The sequence below is a fragment of the Siphateles boraxobius genome, unplaced genomic scaffold (assembly GCF_051911475.1).
Source record: "Siphateles boraxobius isolate OS27281-9 unplaced genomic scaffold, OSU_SipBor_1 9, whole genome shotgun sequence".
Taxonomy (NCBI): Eukaryota; Metazoa; Chordata; class Actinopteri; order Cypriniformes; family Leuciscidae; genus Siphateles; species Siphateles boraxobius.
In genome coordinates, this window is record NW_027509219.1 from 28,308,594 (window position 1) to 28,327,111 (window position 18,518).

The 18,518-nt window shown below is 37.3% G+C and overlaps 1 protein-coding gene across 1 annotated transcript; it reads right to left on the minus strand.

Moving 5' to 3' along the window:
- Positions 1-194: 194 nt before the first annotated feature.
- On the minus strand, positions 195-16,438 carry LOC143732056 (uncharacterized). The gene is made up of 51 exons (XM_077222732.1): positions 15,931-16,438; positions 15,410-15,480; positions 14,240-14,293; positions 13,969-14,088; positions 13,759-13,797; positions 13,610-13,663; positions 13,311-13,364; positions 11,493-11,600; positions 11,323-11,376; positions 10,846-10,899; positions 10,725-10,769; positions 10,177-10,230; positions 10,041-10,085; positions 9,913-9,966; positions 9,666-9,710; positions 9,473-9,526; positions 9,142-9,183; positions 8,978-9,031; positions 8,788-8,832; positions 8,285-8,338; positions 8,032-8,139; positions 7,903-7,956; positions 7,754-7,807; positions 7,624-7,668; positions 6,977-7,030; positions 5,874-5,918; positions 5,650-5,703; positions 5,521-5,574; positions 5,379-5,432; positions 5,148-5,201; positions 4,910-4,963; positions 4,612-4,656; positions 4,475-4,519; positions 4,232-4,339; positions 4,089-4,142; positions 3,929-3,982; positions 3,170-3,223; positions 2,952-3,059; positions 2,805-2,858; positions 2,596-2,703; positions 2,452-2,505; positions 2,306-2,359; positions 2,024-2,077; positions 1,882-1,935; positions 1,621-1,728; positions 1,387-1,440; positions 1,206-1,263; positions 1,068-1,121; positions 473-526; positions 327-380; positions 195-239 (listed from the first exon to the last, which is right to left on the minus strand). Exons 1-48 carry the CDS (start codon positions 16,436-16,438, stop codon positions 1,114-1,116), a joined length of 3,312 nt encoding a protein of 1,103 aa, XP_077078847.1. The 3' UTR covers positions 195-239; positions 327-380; positions 473-526; positions 1,068-1,113.
- Between the last annotated feature and the right edge of the window lie 2,080 nt (positions 16,439-18,518).

The window sequence follows — 18,518 nt, forward strand, 5'->3', positions numbered from 1 at the left end:
TTCAGTTTTTCTGACTATTACTTCATATGTCAGGCTTCTATACCTTACGTCCTTTCTGTCCAACATCTCCCTTTTCACCTTGAAGTCCTGGAATCCCCTAATTAAACAATGAATGAATGAATGAATGAATGAATGAATGAATGAATAATTACTTGTGGATTGTAGAAGGCAAAACAATTACTTTAATTAAAATACCTTCGGCCCTATCAGCCCAGTGGGCCCTGGTTTCCCTTTCGGTCCTATAGAGCCCTATGATGAAGAGGCTGGTAAACTGATTGTAGTAGGAAACATTTATTTATTTATTTATGAGCCAGAATAAAAATGACCTTTGGTCCAGATAGTCCTTGACTCCCTTGCAAACCCGGTATTCCTGGGGCGCCCTGTGAATGTGTATTTGAAACCATGTGTACAAATCATGACCATATTCTATGACTGACATACTTTTTAATGAATCATTCAACTTCTTACTTACAGCACGACCTGGAGGACCTGGTCTCCCTGGAGGTCCTCTGAACCCAATGTCACCCTGGAAGTTAATATAAACATTCACTCAGCAGCACCTGTACAATGAGGTATGCTCTAACGCATTCTCATCCTTTGGCGTCATATGTGACGCCATATGACAAAACGGCGAAATACTACGCACATGGCACCCTTTATCGTCAATATAACACGCACTGTGATGGGTAGGTTTAGGTGTGGGGTAGGGTCTGCGTCTCATATTCACGCTAAAGGATGCCAGTCAACTTTATGACGCCTTGGGTTCGCGTGTTATATTCACGCTAAAGGGTGCCATGTGCGTAGTATTTCGCCGTTTTGTCATATGGCGTCACATATGCCACCAAAGGATGAGAACGGGCTCGGTATGCTCACTTTTCTGTCATTTGACATAAAGCTATTCTACTCTAAGAATAGTACTTCTAAACAATCTAAGGCCAGACATCTCAGCAACAACTCAGAAAACCGTAGAACCGCCCACAAAACCCTAGCATTGTGGCAGTTAGTTTTGCATGGGCAAGCAATCACCCCTATAAAATGTGAATAGTGAATAAGGCCAAGCTACTCACTGGGTCGCCCTCAGTGCCTATAACTCCCAGCAGTCCATCTGTTCCACTACGACCCTTAAATGGAGTTAATGTAAAAGACAATCATATTTGGCACAAACAATAAACAGTTAAGAAGGTTAAGGATTTGTCTAGGGATACTTGCTGGCTTTCCAGTGAGACCAGGATTGCCATGTTTCCCTTTTGGTCCTTGAGGTCCCTAGAGAACAATAAAACATATGCATGAAATTTTTATTTGTTTGTGTTAGAAAAATATGAAATAAAACCAGTAAAGCCGCCGATTATCAAGACCATAAATGTCAGAAAAAAATCTTGAACCCACTGGCTTTCCTGCAACACCTTTACTGCCTCTCCTTCCAGGAGAACCTTTCACTCCCTGTGTGAAAGAATCACATTTACACTTGTTCTGGGAGGGCTTGTTTTAATGGTTTTTTGTCCAAAATCAACTCTTTAACATATTGGCAGACATTAAAATATGAGAAACATTCTAGTCACAAAACATGCAGAAATTTTGAGGAGATTAAATGATACATCAGTAAAATATCGACCCACTGACTTTTGGTCCTGTTTGACCCTTGACTCCTTTTTCCCCTGGAGTTCCTGAAGATCCTTGTTTTCCCTTCAGACCGTGAGGACCCACAGCTCCTGGCTGACCCACTGGACCCTAAACAGGGGCATAGATCATTCAAATAGGTTTACACTGTACACTTTAACATACTGTATGTTAGTACAAAATGCATTTGTCTCGTTTTTAATGATAAATGCATCTCATTTTGTTCATTTTGCAAACCAATCTGGGTGTAAAGTGTTTTCTCACTATTTTGCCTCTTGTTCCAGGCTCTCCTTTCTTCTCACTTGGACCTTGAACACCCTGTGAACATCATACAAATTCAGGTCAATAATGCAAGGCCAGACATCTTTTTTTAATAATGTATACGTCTTCAAAAGTAAAATCCTACAATTGTTCCTATCATCCCAGGGCCCCCTGAATCCCCTTTAAGTCCAGGTTCTCCCTACAGCAGACAAAAAACAAAAGCAGATGCACTTACTCATAGTGTAACGGAGCATACGATTTATTTCATCCTACCACACAAACAACCAGTGAACATGGGTGAATAACTTGATAAGACAACATTAGGTCAATTGACAGTGACTGTCTAATGTATTTCATGCTATATTAATTAGATAATGTAGGTAAATGTGGCATCAGAAGACATCAGTAAAAAATTATATAAACATACTTTCAGCCCATGCTTTCCACTTTGTCCAACAAATCCTTCTTTTCCTGGCAAACCCTACATTTGAATGAAATACACAAATGTTGAATATATTTCCCAAAATATACTATACATCAAATATATCATCAAATATATCAAACCTAACTTACCAGTAACCCAACAGCACCCTTTGGACCTGGAGGCCCATATGTTCCTGTCTCACCCTTTAATATCCAAAGAACATTGAAATAAATGAAATGAATATATATTTCTGAATAAGCTACACTGTCTATAAAGGAGGAAGTGGTACCCACAACAAGTCCACATAGACCTTTGTCGCCTTTATCAGCAGGTGCTCCCATGTTCCCCACAGGACCGTACTTCCCCACCAAGCCGTACTGACCTCTTACACCTTGCTCACCCTGTGCATTCACAAAGATACAGAGAAAACATAATAACAATCAGAATATGACAATGCATTTGACTATTTCATCCAAACACCAGTGCAAACTCAAAAACTCACTTTTTCACCAGGGGATCCAGGATCTCCCTTCTGCCCTGGAGCACCACTCAACCCCTTATAAAAAACAAACACTCTCAAATCTCTTTTATTTCATTTATAGTATGACGTACTTGAGAAATAATCAAAAAAACAGATAAATAATCTCACATCTCTTCCTATTGGTCCTTTCGCTCCAGGTGGTCCTCGATTTTCACTCTCGCCTGGGATTCCTTTTAGGCCACGTTCACCAAGAAACCCTTTTTTACCCTTCTCACCCTACAACCGACAGTTCTGTCCTGTGTATCATTTACATAAAACACCATAACACAATGTACACGTATGAAATGGAGATTGCAAAAATGCAGCATCAGAGGATTCGTACTCACAGGCAATCCTTTACTTGCTGCTGGTCCGACTGGTCCAGTATCACCCACTGGGCCCTAAAGCAAAGCATCACTCATCTATTAATACAATTATACTACTATTAAAAAGTTTTTTAAGAAGATTAACATATTTTTTGAAAGTCTCACCTACTGTAGGCAGCATTTATTTATTCAAAAATACATTTAAAAACAGTATTTAAACATTATTTAACAATTTAAAATGACTGTTCTCTAATTCAATATATTTTTAAGAGTAATCTGTTCCTGTGATGAAAAGCTGGATTTTCAGCATCATTACTCCAGTCTTCAGTGTCACATGATCCTTCCGAAATCATTCTAATATGCTGATTTGGTGTTTTCAGGTTCAAAAGAACAACAATGTAAACGTTTTTACTGTTACTTTTGATGAATTAAATGCATACTTGCTGAATAAAAATATTATATTAATTATCTTTGCATTAAGGGGATAGTTGTTCCAAACCTGTATGAGTTTCTTTCTTTTTTCTGTTGATATTTTGAAGAATGTCAGTAACCAGACAACTGAAGGTAGCCAGTGACTATGAAAAAATACAATGGAAATGAATAGCAATTTTGTCAATTTTGACTATTCTTCAAAATATCTTATTTTGTTTTCAACAGAAGAAAGAAACTCATACAGGTTTGGAACAACTTAAGGGTGAGCAAACGATGACAGGATTTTAATTTTTGGGTGAACTATCCCTTTAAGTGTAACTACATAATTAAAATGTATAAGCAATCTACCTCCTCACCATCGATACCGGCAACTCCCTGCAGTCCACTGGCTCCTCTCAGTCCCTTTGGCCAAAACATTTATGGACAAAAGATCTCATACTAGGCCACAATGGGACAAACAATAGATTTTACATATATAATGAAGCTAAAACTAGAAAAAATACCACACCTTATTCCCTTTTTCTCCTGGAGGTCCGAGGGGTCCAGGTGGTCCATCTTTACCCTGAAATAGAAAGAATACAATAAGGGATTAGAGCTGAAACCTTCCCACAGTCCTCAAAACAATATATCAAATAAACCAAAAACACATACTGGGTACCCAGCCACTCCATTCGGCCCAGGAGGTCCTCGGGGCCCTTGATTTCCTACTGGCCCCTGCTGACCTGTCTCACCCCACTGGCCTATGTTTCCTTGTGGTGCCTTTAGAAGATTGTATTTACAAATGTTTCACACACATCACAAATTATTTCAACATTGGATAAACACTTACTACTACTGTATCACTGGCAAAATGACTGCAAAATGTTGTGCATGTATGTTAAATGTATGTCTTACAGGCGGTCCTATGTAGCCCTTCTCTCCTGGTATGCCTCGAGGGCCCTAGAGAGTAAAATAATTATAGATTTCAATCAAAGTTTCAGAGCCTAAAGTTTAATGGCACTTAAATAAGATATATATTATAAGGCTCTTACTGGCTGACCAGGCTTTCCTTTTGGCCCCTCAGGGCCATTTTTCCCCTAATATCAAATGAAAAGATTGTAAAATGTATTTTATGAATTATAAGCAGAGAGTAGTCAGATGAACTATGGCTTGTAGATGAAAGGAGGTTTGGTTTAAATGCAAGAATGAAAGAAAACTTTCTACTTCTGCTGCTGATCACTGGTAAACATGGCCAATAATGTTTTCAGCTTTTTACTGCATTTAGTTTTTGTCATCATATGTATTGATGCATCACATGATGTGACTTCTACATTTTACAAAATCACTAACCTTTTCCCCAGGACTGCCGTGAAACCCTACTGAACCCTCTCTGCCTTTGACACCCTGAGAAAAACGAACCGCAAAAAAATGTATCATTAAAAAACCTATCAAGACTAGCCACATAACATCGCCAATTGCAATAAAATAGCACAGAAAAAATATCCAAATTTGGATAAAGTCTATGCTGGAGAACTGGGTGTCATGTAAAATAAAAAGGTATTTGGAATTTTATGAAATCATTACTTACCCTGATTCCAGGCTTTCCAGGTTTGCCAGAGAGACCTCGGCTCCCTGGTTCCCCCTTTAAAAAGTTATTTAATAGCATCGTGCTGCAGGTCATATTCTTTGACAGTAATGTCAGAATTGGCAAACTATGACATTTTTAACTACTAATTATACCACAAGATGAGGCCTTACATAACTAAGACACTCAATGTTTTGGAAACCCTGTCAATCAGTAGAGGAAAATAAAACTCACAATTTTTCCAATAGGACCTTGCATTCCTGGTGCACCAGGCTTTCCCTGTAAACCCTATTTAGACATAAGATTTAATCAGTTGTGTTGTCCATATCAGTATAAAGATGTGTAACAAAGCATAAATAATGAGAAGAGGTCTTACCCGTGGTCCTGTAGGTCCTCTATCTCCATCTGATCCCGGTGGTCCAGTCGATCCCTGTAACACAAATTACTCTTAGTGGCTAATGAGGCAAACTAACAGGGCATCAAAATGTGTATGTGTGGCTCTTACAGGTGCACCATAAGTGCCATCCTGTCCTCTACTCCCGGAAACACCCTGCAGTCCCTAAATGATGATAAACATTATGACTTAGCTAATATAACTTGATACATGATGGTGAACGCTAATCCACATCAGTCGATGCTATAGTTAATCAATGCTATGCTAAGTTTGTTGTGACATTCAGTGTTGGAGTATAACATGCATTTGACCAATCATTAGGAACCTCAATTTACCTTTTCCCCTTTAAATCCAGTTCCTCCAGGGACCCCTTGTCTTCCCTGTCCCGTAAAAAAATAAAAAAAATAATTAAAAAAAACTTTTGTCCATGCACTGTACATGAATGTGATTTTCTTTTGTAACTGAAATAATTCTGACCAAAGGAATTAGAAAATCATGAGCAGACCTAACTTAAAGCCGCAGTCTGTAGTTTTTCCTCTTTGTCGCCATCTCTGTTCGAAATCTGCAATTGCATTTATTCATGGAATTATCAACTTTACGTGGGTTGTGACTCGGCACGGCACAGCGCGGATGAATCCAATGTTTTGAGGAGAATGTGCGGCTGTCAGTTACCGCGGCGGATGTGGATACTGTCATTCGGAATCACAGATTCTACTTTTTGGAAGTATGACCAACATACGAATTTTCATCGGTAAATGTCAACTGAAGTAAATAACGTCCATTTTTGTTCTGACCAACTAGGGGGAAAAGCTTTGCAGTAAATCGCGCTGATTAAATCCAACGATCGCTTATTATTTTACGTCAAACCGTGCAAATTATACTTTGTTCTCAAATTGTTAATGTTAACAACATCAGCATTGCGTGACTACATTTAATGCCCTTCCGATATTTATCCTTGTTTTCGCATGGGCCTGGTTGCAGTCTCTTTTTTTCTGTAGCCACTCTGAAGTCCGAAGTCTTTTGGATTTTACAACTGGTGAATCTCCAGTAATCACTGGTGATTGTCGTTATATCTATCCACCTATAAATATAAATCTCCACCTCCAACATCCTCACACGCAATGTAGCCTACTAGCCGGGACACCTTCTTTATGTGGACAGATGTGACGTAATGACGCAAAGACATGCTCGAATTTCCCGCGGAAATCCACCAGTACCACTGGAATTAAAAACATTATTACAAGCTTACCGTTTTGAATCAAGCTAAGGCAAGCAAATAGTTTTGAACACTGGCTGGTTATGTACTTGCTCAAAAATTTATTTTGGTTAATTTTTAACCCAAAAAAGTTACAGAATGCAGCTTTAATAATGCAGCACATGGAGCTGTTAAAAGACACATTAATACATTTAAAAAGAATGATCTGATGTACACGGGAACCTTAATACCGGGTTCTCCTTCAGGTCCCTGTTCTCCTGATTTTCCCATCTCCCCCTATAAAACAAGCATTTAGAAATAGTTATATTATTTCAATAATGGACCCTAGTAGCCTAGTAAAATATATACAGCGTTTTGAAAAAAAAAATCAATAATAGTTTATTATTGGCACAGTGCTCTGTGAATACAATGTAAATGTGTTTACAGCGCCACCTACAGGTCAAGACTATTAGTTGTTTTAGGTAATAGTTATGAGTAATGAAAAATGATCTACCGATTTTCCTATAATTACCACTGGGGGGGTTTGATCAAATTACTCAAACTTACATTGTTTAAACACTTGGCACCGGTTTCACAGACAAGGCTTAAGCCTAGTCTCAGACTAAAATGCATGTTTGAGCTGTTTTAAATGAAAGCAACTTGCACTGGCATACCTTAAAACATGTCAGTGCCATTGTTTTGTCTCAAGATTCACACCAGTAATGTTATTTTTTTTGCTTTCTAAGGCATGTTTATAAAAGCTACATAAATGTCCTAACTGAATTAAGGCCTAATCCTATCTCAATATAAGCCGTGTCTGTGAAACCAGGTCTTGGAATCCTTGCCCTCCTAATTATGACTATATAAAAAAGAAATTATAGCCTACTTACCAAAGGTCCTGGAAAACCAGAAAATCCTCCTTGGCCAATTCGACCCTTTTGAATTTAAATCATGTTATTGCAATTGTATTTGAATGTGATATCTAAAGTATAACTTTCAAAAAGAGTAATGATCAATCACCTTGTCACCTCGTGGTCCAATAACACCTTGGATACCCAGAGGACCTTTCTCTCCCTGAAGATGCCATTTATATATGATAACTATGTTTTTTCTGAGATAGCACACTATGTTAGATTCGTTTAACAAACCGAACTATAATTATACTGTACCTTAAGTCCATCTTTTCCCTGTCTCCCTGGATCTCCAATAGGTCCATCATAGCCCTGAAGAAAAAGCATACTAAGTGGTTGACTTTCAATGAGTCAGTTTTGAACCAGTTAAATGTAGCTGCCGCTCACCGTGGGCCCTGGTAAACCAGCAGGTCCAGGTGGGCCTATCTCTCCCTGTAAACCAGACTGCCCTCCTCTGCCTCTGAATCCCTGTTTACCTGGCAGCCCTGGAAGACCCTGATAAGAAAAGATAGATTAGTTCTTTCAACATTTACTCCCTCAGGTTTTTTTTTTTTTTTGAGTCTGAGAACAGTGTGCTTCTGGCATTCAATAAGTGTTGTTTACTTAGCCAGAGGTTTTGTAAATATTTTAGTGAACTCACTTGATCTCCATTTTGGCCAGAATCTCCTTTCATTCCACGCTGGGATTTCAGACCCTGAAGTTTATAGACGGACAGACAAGGACAACAAACACAATCTTCCCAAAACCATTATATAATTTTTAGCTGGCTAGGGCTGCGCAATTTGATGAAAGAAATATTTTGATTATTGTGACAAACACTGTTTTGCGATTTGAACTGTTATATGATAATCATTTAACATATCTACTGCTTCTTAGATTTCAAGCATTAAAGAACAAAAACAGCATTATATTACATTGAAAGATGAAATAGAGTGGCATGTTTACTTTCACAACACACTGAAAGTTTTGGTTGTATATTAAAGTATTTAAATTCTATTTTTTAAAGTGAAGCTTTAATAACTTCAAATAATTGTGTAGCTCTACTTTTGCTCTACAAAATAAACCTCAGTCTCAATCATAGTAATAGTGTCTCACAGCAATCAGACATTTACAATATTAAGGAATTGTTTGAAGTAATCTTACTGGATCACCTGAGGGTCCAAGTTTTCCTGGTTTCCCATAGGCACCCTAAAACAATAAAATTGCTTAATGCTTGAAAACATACAGTATATTGCTGCATTATCACAGAAGCACATTGGTTTGACAAATGAATATGAGATATATCTAAAGAGATCTATTATAATTCTTCATGAAGAATGAACTGTAAGCTTACCTTTATACCCGGTGGTCCTGGATCTCCAATGCTTCCTTCAATTCCTGCATTTCCCTGTTTGAATAAGAAATATATAGGCTTCAGATAAATGTAGTAAAATCAAAATGAGACTTTAAATGTGTCTGTAATTTCAAAGCTTATCAAATAACATGAGATGCACATACAGGGTCTCCTTTTTGACCTGATGGTCCATATCCTGGTTTTCCCTTAAAAGATCATAAAGGGTATTCAGTCAAGTCAGGTGAACACCAGTTGTAGCAGTTTGAGAAGGAAGAGACAAGAACAGACTCAATGATCATGTTCACATACACACTTTGATTCTAATATAGGATCTTCGTCATAATCCACATTTTTTGCATAATTACAGTCTTTATTTATAACGGCATGTATCCAAATGGATCTTAAATGCACAATAATGTGCATGTAAGTGTGGTAAGCAAGAGGGCATAGATACACTATATAAAGGAGAAAGATCAAATGTATAGTTCACAGCACCTGTGGTCCAGGAACACCAGGACTACCAACAATACCATCAGGCCCTTCCTCTCCCTGTAATATAAATGACTCATTTCTTCATGAGATATTTGACTCTCTACTTGTGGTTTAATCAAAACATAATGAAATGTTATTGTCGTAAATATTCTAATGTGCCTTTTTAGGAAATAAAATATATATTTTTTAAACTTACCTGCTTGCCAGGTGGTCCCCTTGGCCCTATATCTCCAAGCTGGCCCTTATAAAAGAGAATGAGCATTGTGTTATATTCAAATTCTAAAGGAATTATTTAGCCAATAGATTTTTTTTTAGAGCTGAGCAAAAGTATAAAAATGCATATTCACTATATTCACAAGTTTACATGGGTTTGTCATGATTATTGTGAACCTGATAATTAGAACTACTAGATTTGAGCTTGTAAAAAGCACAGTGTTTCTTACAGGGGGTCCGGTGACGCCCGGAACTCCCTTCAACCCTCTCGGTCCCGTACGTCCCTGTAAAGAGAGACCCATAGAGTTATGCACATATAAGAATTAAGAGATTATAAAGAATAAGTTTTGTAACATACTGGTGATCCTGGTGATCCAGTGAACCCAAGCCCCCCTGTCTGTCCCTGTGACAGAGATCATTACAAAAAATAAACATCCAGTTTGCTCATCTTATTTGTATGTTAGAGCCAAATAAATAAATATTTTAGCACATACAGGTGGACCAGTCGGCCCCATGAATCCCCGTGGTCCTCTGGGACCAGGTGGCCCCTGTGTGTGGAAAATATGTTGTTTGTTAAAGAATGTCATAGAACTGTTTTGACCTTGTAATATATATATATATATATATATATATATATATATATATATATATATATATATATATATATATTCAAAATTTGGGGTTAGCAACATGTTTTTTAAAGACATTAATACTTGTGTTATTAATAATAAGATGTGTTTCTTTACCAGCATAATTGATTGATTTATGACAAATCACGTGACACTGAAGACTGGAGTAATGATGCTGAAAATCCAGCTTTGCCATCACAGGAATAAATTACATTTTAAAATATATTAAAACACAAATAAATGCAGGCTCAAATAAATGCAGCCTTGGTGAGCCTAAGATACTTTTCAAAAACATTTAAAAATCTCACAGACCCCAAACTTTTGAATTGTAGTGTACATATACAGCATACACACAGGCAGAATAACTGCCTTATAAATACATGACACACAATCAGAAGTACACTGATACTCACAATATATCCTATTACCCCGGCTTGACCCTTCTCTCCCTTTTTTCCCTAAAGAAACAGAGTTGGCTGGTAAGTGCAATGATCATATCTAGTGAAAGTCTGGATAGCAAGAAGGGCATCTTACCTTCTCTCCTTTCCTTCCTTTGATTCCCTGAAGCCCCGGTTCCCCAAGGTCACCCTGAACACATCAGACACACTTTCTTTAAATGCAAAGAAGTCAAATATAGGGATGGGTGAATGGAAATCAATTACATGTTTTTTTTAAAAGCAGGAATGACAAAAACACACGAGGGGGACAGTTTTGGAATCTTATTTTGGTCTTGGCTGTTTAGATTATGTTAAGCCTAGGCACATATGGAATTCGCAGACTTCTGCAGAATGGATTAAAACGTGTTTAGCAATTGAGAGTACTCTTATCGGTAGCTGAAAGCATAGTCAAATTAGTCAAAAGAATTTGGCACATAAAAGGGGCAGAGAGTTTAATGCATGATGTAAGTTCCAATTCTGTGGAAAACTGTGTTTTCACTGGAGTTTTGCAGACACAGATTCCATGACTGCCTAGCTATGGTATTATCCACAAAAAAAAACTGGTCATTCTTACCCACTCACCCAGCTCCCCTTTACTGCCCTTTTCTCCCTCATAACCTTTTGGGCCCTAAAGAAAAACACACACACACAAATCTATGCAGTTATAGGCAGATTTATACAATATGTTTCACATACAACACTGCATAGATGCATATTAAGAATTTTGATTGTCATAAGTCTTACATCCTCCCCAGGTGCTCCAGGTTGGCCCGTCTCCCCATTCCTCCCAGCTGTGCCCTCTGGTCCTGATCTCCCAGGTGGTCCTGGCATTCCAACGGGTCCTGATCTTCCCTAGTACAAGACAAAAGCAGGACGTACATAGTATAGCACATGCTACAGTATTTGATAGATACTGGAGTGTTTCATTTTAGTTAGTCTATTTGTCAAGTTCTGTCAAGATCTCAAGATTTTTACAATAGTTCTTTTACTTGGAATCTCCCTGGAAATAAATGATCTCATAAACGCTCAGAGTGAACCATTAGTGCTGTATAGCCTAACTCTGTTAAATAGTGCAATCCCATAACAGGCAAATACAAATAAACTCATCAGGTATCAGATAAGATTAACCACATTTATCAACCCGGGTTAAGTTAAACATAGGATGCAACTAGAGGTAGGCAATATGACCAAAATCTTATATCACAATATGAGTAAATTTATTTTACAATAACAATATGCATCACAATATAGTAATTTTTACTTTTATAATAGGTTTTTATAATACAATAAATTTTGATTTTGATATTTTGATAGATATTTAATAATTCTTGTCACCAATGTCAATATCACAAAACAAAAATTAGCCTAAAAAAACAACCTCAAGCTTACTGAAGATATGTAAACAGCCAGTGATAAAATAAAAACAAATAAACTAATTAGAAGCAATAGGACCAAAAAAACTACAATAGAACAAAGACCCAACTAAAATAGAGCTACCTGAAATACTTCAAGTGTGAAATGAAAAAATGCTACATAAATTGTATAAGTATTCAAATGTATAAAAAAAACACTGTGTGCTCTTCACTGTGTAAATTAAATATAAAATTTTCCTTATTAAAGTTACAAAAAAGTGATTTAGTCCAAAGCTGTGAGTGGTTCTCTCTCTTTTGTTGTTTGATTAACATGAATGACAGCAGGAAAATTAGGCTGCTGTCACTTTAAGAGCTGCCTGGATGTTGAGAGAGTGCTGAATCCTGTTACACAAAGCTTCCATCGTTTCTCTGTTTACGTCCACTTAAAACATTAATGACTGTGTTTACTAGGATACTTGCAACAACAAAAAAGGCATTTTGACACATACAAGTGTGTGTATTTAACCGTTCAACTAAGCTACTGTATATTCACTTTAGCTTTGATTAAAAGATAGAAGCTTAATTAAAACTTTTCACCTGAACCAAAACGGATGATTTCAAAGGCAGCAAAGAGGGCATTTTCTTTTTTATTATTGTTTTTCTTATTTAAAATAAAGGTTTTCTTTTCTATTAAAATAGCAAGTTTTTAGTTTAAATCACAGCTAAGAAACATGATTTGTCGTCAATGGCATGTTTTATTAGGAGAAGATGGGATGATTTAAGATTTATAAAACCTGTTAAATAATCCTTTCACTTGCAAAAGCGTAAAATCTTGTAAATCTGTGAGCATGCATGAGGAGGCAGCCAAAAGAAGTTCAGATGAATGTCATCTTGGGAATGTCACATTTCCCTTGATGCCAAAGATTAAACTGAAACTGCTCTTATGATTTGAATGGCAACAAGCCAACTTGAGTCTTTGCTTTTGAATCAGCTGAAGTCTGAACAATGTGACTCTTATTGACTTCATGCTTGTTGATGCTTGTTGAGCCATTAAGGTTATCAAATTGTTTCTGAACCGTATCGTGTCTCCACATGGGTTGATCACACTTTTACGAAGCTGCCCACCATGTTTCTCTATGTAACAGTGAGCAAGCATTTATCTGTTGCCAGAGACGATTGTGTGATGAAGAGAGAAGACAGAGATACCTACAGGTTTCCCTCGCTCTCCCTTCCTCCCCTGTTTGCCTGGAACTCCAGAGAGGCCCTAAAAATAGATAGATACACTTTTTTTTTAAGTCCTAATATCACATACAGCATATGAATAGGTTTTTACACTGGGGTCAGAAAAAAAATCAAAGAAAAAATAAGTAAAAAAGTAGGAATTTGGTCCCATTGCATGTGGATCATCATACTTGGGGGTCATCAGTAAGTTAGAAAATGTCTCTCACTGACAGTCTGTGAACATTAAATGGAGATAATAAATAGTCAAATATTATATTTTTTACTTACGTGTGGTCCGGGATCTCCAAGTGGTCCCAAAGGTCCGGGTAATCCCTTCACTCTCTAAAGAAAATGTGGGGGAAAAAGGATTTCAATCAGCAGTGTGGTCATGTAACTCAATAGAGCTCTCAGTAGGGGTCAAACGCAGACTAACTTACCGGCCACAATGACACTAGTTTTTTGTAGAATTTCTTGTTCTGCAAGCAAAATGAAAAGTCTAAGTAAGAGGCTCTATCCAATCATACAGTGTTTTCATAGAATGTAAGAATGCAGGCAGCGTTTGAATTTTAACTATTTCTTTGTTTTCCGACTAAATGGCAGAAAAACCTAAAATTATCTAAAAGGAGTAAAAAAACATTGTTCTGCACCTTGAACACTTGCCACTCCTCTTCAGACGTGTACCAGACTATGATAGCTGGCATGCCGGGGGGTCCGATCGGTCCTCTGTACCCTGTCCGGCCCGTCCGGCCCATCACTCCTGCGTAGCCCTGAGTGACACGCAAACACCCATTAAAGCATTAGTTCGACTGAAACATTAATATGACACGATTTGACTTTACAATAAAGTTTTATTTTAAAAAATGTGATTACAATTCATGGAATATTATGATTACTCTTTTATTATTGGTTAATACATACTTTGTCTCCTTTTTCTCCTGGAGGGCCTGGTAAGCCAGGTGGGCCTGGATACCCCTAAAAGAAGTCATTGTAATAATATAATATAATATAATATAATATAATATAATATAATATAATATAATATAATATAATATAATATATCTATCAAAACACCTCAGCACTAGCACTATCCGACTAATGGCCCAAAATATCACTTGGAAAGTTGGAATGGACCCTCAAAATCACTTCAAACTGCCCAAGCACACAATTAAATTATCTCTTTCAAACAAGAAATTGTCATGGCAACAATTAAAGCATTGACGAGCTTAGTCTTTTTATTGCTAATTTTGTTATTTACTACCTTAAAAGACCGCAGTACTCAATAGACACACGTCTACCACAGGAGGGCGCTAGTGCTCAACTAATGGTCTCTGCGTCGCTTCTATACTGAAACTATAATCTCTCTCTCTCTACTGTCAGTAATGAACTGTACAGGATTACATTGCTGAAGCATTCTAGAATTTACATAACATAACATAGATGCATGAAATAACAGGTTAACAGTACACTGAAATGGTTAAAAAATGATATGTAGTGTCAGTCCTACTCTTTTTTCTTTTTCTCTCTCTAGCACTGGCATTATTAAATAAATTCTGCAATCCTGTTCCTCTTTTTAGGATAATATTTCTCTCTCAATGTCATACAATGAGTCAGTTCTTGTTCATAAGATCCATTCAGTGGAGGTAAATGACCCTTCTTCTCCTCTATTCAACACTTAATTGAATAATGCCTCTGCAAACTCAATTTCCTACAAATTCTAGCAATGGGCCTGAGATGACCATGTGGGCGAGAATCACAGTATTAGAGCAAGGAGAAAAGGACCATCTCACTGTATTCATATATTGCATTGAAGGCTAGAATATGATAGAATATATTCATATCTGTAAGATTGTAATGATTTTCTTGAACCTTCTATGAAATTCTGCATTTCTCACTCATTTAAAATGGAACAGATATGTGAAGTTATCAGTTTATTCGGTTGAAACTTGCGAACACCATTAGCATTTCAGAGAAGTATGTAAACCGCACTGGACTATCAAAACAAGTAAAGCCTTTCATTTTAATGACAAAAAATAATGTAAAGATGATGGAATGTTAATGAATTATTAGAGAGATAAGCGTGTTTCTTACCCTTGGCCCCCTGAAACCCGGTGTGCGTACTAGACTTCCTTCCCTGTGTATGTTTCCTTGCATCTGATTGGCTTAGACAAAAAAAAAAAAAGCCAATTAGTGAGACATTATTTTATATTGTTTTTCAACATTTCTTAGACGTTGTTTATCATTTCTAAAATGAAGTATCAGATATGATGAGGAAAAAAATGATGTGCAGTAGTCTGAAATTTAGAGGCACAGCAAAATAAATACATAATAATAACAAAAACATGTAAACATAATAATAATAATAATAATAATAATAATAACTGTGCTGTTATATTATCATATTTTTTTCATTATATATTATTGGAATTTTTTACATTTATTTTGTGATGTTTTCAGAGTGATTTAATTTCATTTCATTTCACTCGTCATACAGAATAAAATGGCCTACACACATATTCATTTACGGAAGGAGAAATTTTTTTAGAATTGAAAATGTGTACACTTCAGCTTAAAAAAACAACTCTTTTTTTTACTTTTTACTTTCAACTTACAATGGGTCTCTGTTGTTGTACTTGGTGCGGTGGTAGGACGTCCTTGACAGGCAGCAATAGCACCTGAATAACAATCATCAGTTTCTGGTTCTCCGTTCACAGATGCTTTTTGTTCACGTCTAATCTGTGAAGTCTCCTCTGTATCTTTTATCTTTTCTTGCTCTCTCTCTTTCAGTGCAGTACTAGCTTCCCCAGGGTTGAAAGTCGCTCTGATTTCTTTATTCTTCTCCCGTGACTTTACTTTACTGACAGAGGTGCTGCCGGTGCTGGTTTCTGTTACATTGGTCAGGTTTTGAGGTGAACCACTTGGCGCTGTGATTGAATCCTCAATGGATTTTTTCCGTGACTTGTCAGTGGCTGTATCTATTATATCAAACAGAGGGACATTTGTGGCTCTATTCATTGAAACTGCTGTACTGTTCTTCCGAGTTGAAACAGAAAACTGAGGTGTCAGCAAGGGCTCCTTCTTGGTTTGACCTTTGACCTCTAATTTGACTTCAGTGCTCATCTTGAAAGACTCTTCAGATTGTGGAACGTATCCACCTGCTGTTGAATTAATATTTCTCACCCTCATGGTCCGAGGCTGAGACTTGCACTCAGGGTCAAGCACCCCTGTGGTCTCTGGAAAAAGAAAAGATTGAGTTGTTTTGATGGGCTGGGTTATGAGAGAGGAAATGAAGGCCTCCTTCTTGTCTATCCCACCTTCAATTGCCTCTTCTTGGTAAAAACCAGATGATTCAGTCCGTTCAGATTCCGTTTCATATGTAGAATCAGCTAGGCACTTCAAAGGTACCATCTCTAGGTTAGGTAATCTTTCCAAAGATCCGCTTGCTAGAGTCTGCGGATCTGAAATTGCCCTTGGTACACTTAAATCATCAGATGACAAAGGAAATGACATCATATGTTGGCTCACTTTTTTATTTTTATCCTCAATTTCCACCATGGCAACAGAGGCAGAACCAGAGATGGCAACATTTGCTCCTTTTCCCACGTCTTTTCCCTTGGAATAGCATTGAACAGAAACATACATATTTTAATATAGTTCAGGTTCAGGTTCAGAATATAGATGATGTACACCAATCCTTAAATCAACTCATCTTTAATATATCTGTTATATCGGTCTGTATTTTAAATGAAACAATAAGAGATTTCCAGATAGCAGTGATCATACACAGAACCGCTGCGTCTCTTAAATGACACTTTTATGTCAAAAGTAAACTGAATTTTATCAGCTCATTAAGTTAGCACAGTGATGTCGACTGATTCATGATTCTATTGCAGTGATAAAACAATGTACCATTGATATCTTCAGTGCTGGGGGTAATGCATTACAAGTAACGCGAGTTACGTAATCAGATTACCTTTTCAAGAAACTAGCAAAGTAACATAACTTTTAAAATATCAGAGTTACATTTTTAAATAAGTAACGCAAGTTACTTTGTTTTCCCATTTATTGACTGACACCTCTCCTGTTCCCATGTTGAGAGAAATCAGGAGTAAGTGCGGAGGTGCTGTGTGCTCTGTGTAAATATGATTAAATATGTGATATCTTATCATATAAGATACCAATACATTCTCACTCCCAAGTCGTCACATATTGACGCTTGTTCAGGACAACTTAACATTTTCGATGCAGGGTACATCATTGCTTTTAGTCACTTGCCTTGTGCTTCAGATCAAGACCCATCCTGACCAAGTGTAACTGACGTAGGCCAGTATGAGCTGTGCTATAAACCTCACTCCCCTGATCTCGAGAGGTTCTCTAGTGGCTGACGCTAGAGGGTTTGGTCTTTAGCCTCCTTGTTAGAGCACCCGCCGAGACCATGGTTCAAATCTCGCTCGGAGCAGGTTGAGTAGAACCTGTTCGATTTGGTGCCGTGACCCGGATGGGAGTGAGGATTAGGGGGATGAGTGTAACTGTCATAGGCCTGTAAGATCTGTGTGTGTAAACCTCATTCTCCTTATCTAAAGAGGCGCTAGTGAATGATGCTAGAGGCATCTCTTTGTTAGAGTGTCCGCTTCCCACTCCAGAGACCACAGTTTGAATCCCGCTCTAAGCGGGTCGAGTAGAACCGGTTACACAACCGTCAATATGTGATGAGTTGGGAGTGAGAACGGGTTGAAGATACACAAAAACATGGTTTCATAAATACTTTGAGATTGTTCCGTCTAAAAAGAACAAAGGTAATGTTATTGAAGAGAAAGGTGAAAGGGAAATGAAGATTCATTTTTACCTGTGACTCTTGGACACACTGGGATTTGTGATCAGGACAGTTGAGGTCATCTTGAGTGAGGTCACCCATTACTAAGGTCATTTGCTGCATGATACCCTGTAAAGGATGACAACCATCTCTAGTCTATCAATCAATCAATCAATCAATCAATCAATCAATCAATCAATCAATCAATCAATCAATCAATCAATCAATCAATCTATCTATCTATCTATCTATCTATCTATCTATCTATCTATCTATCTATCTATCTATCTATCTATCTATCTATCTATCTATCTATCTATCTCTATACGTGTGTGTATATAGATACTAAATCATATATAGTAAGGTATCAACCACAAAGTTAAGATG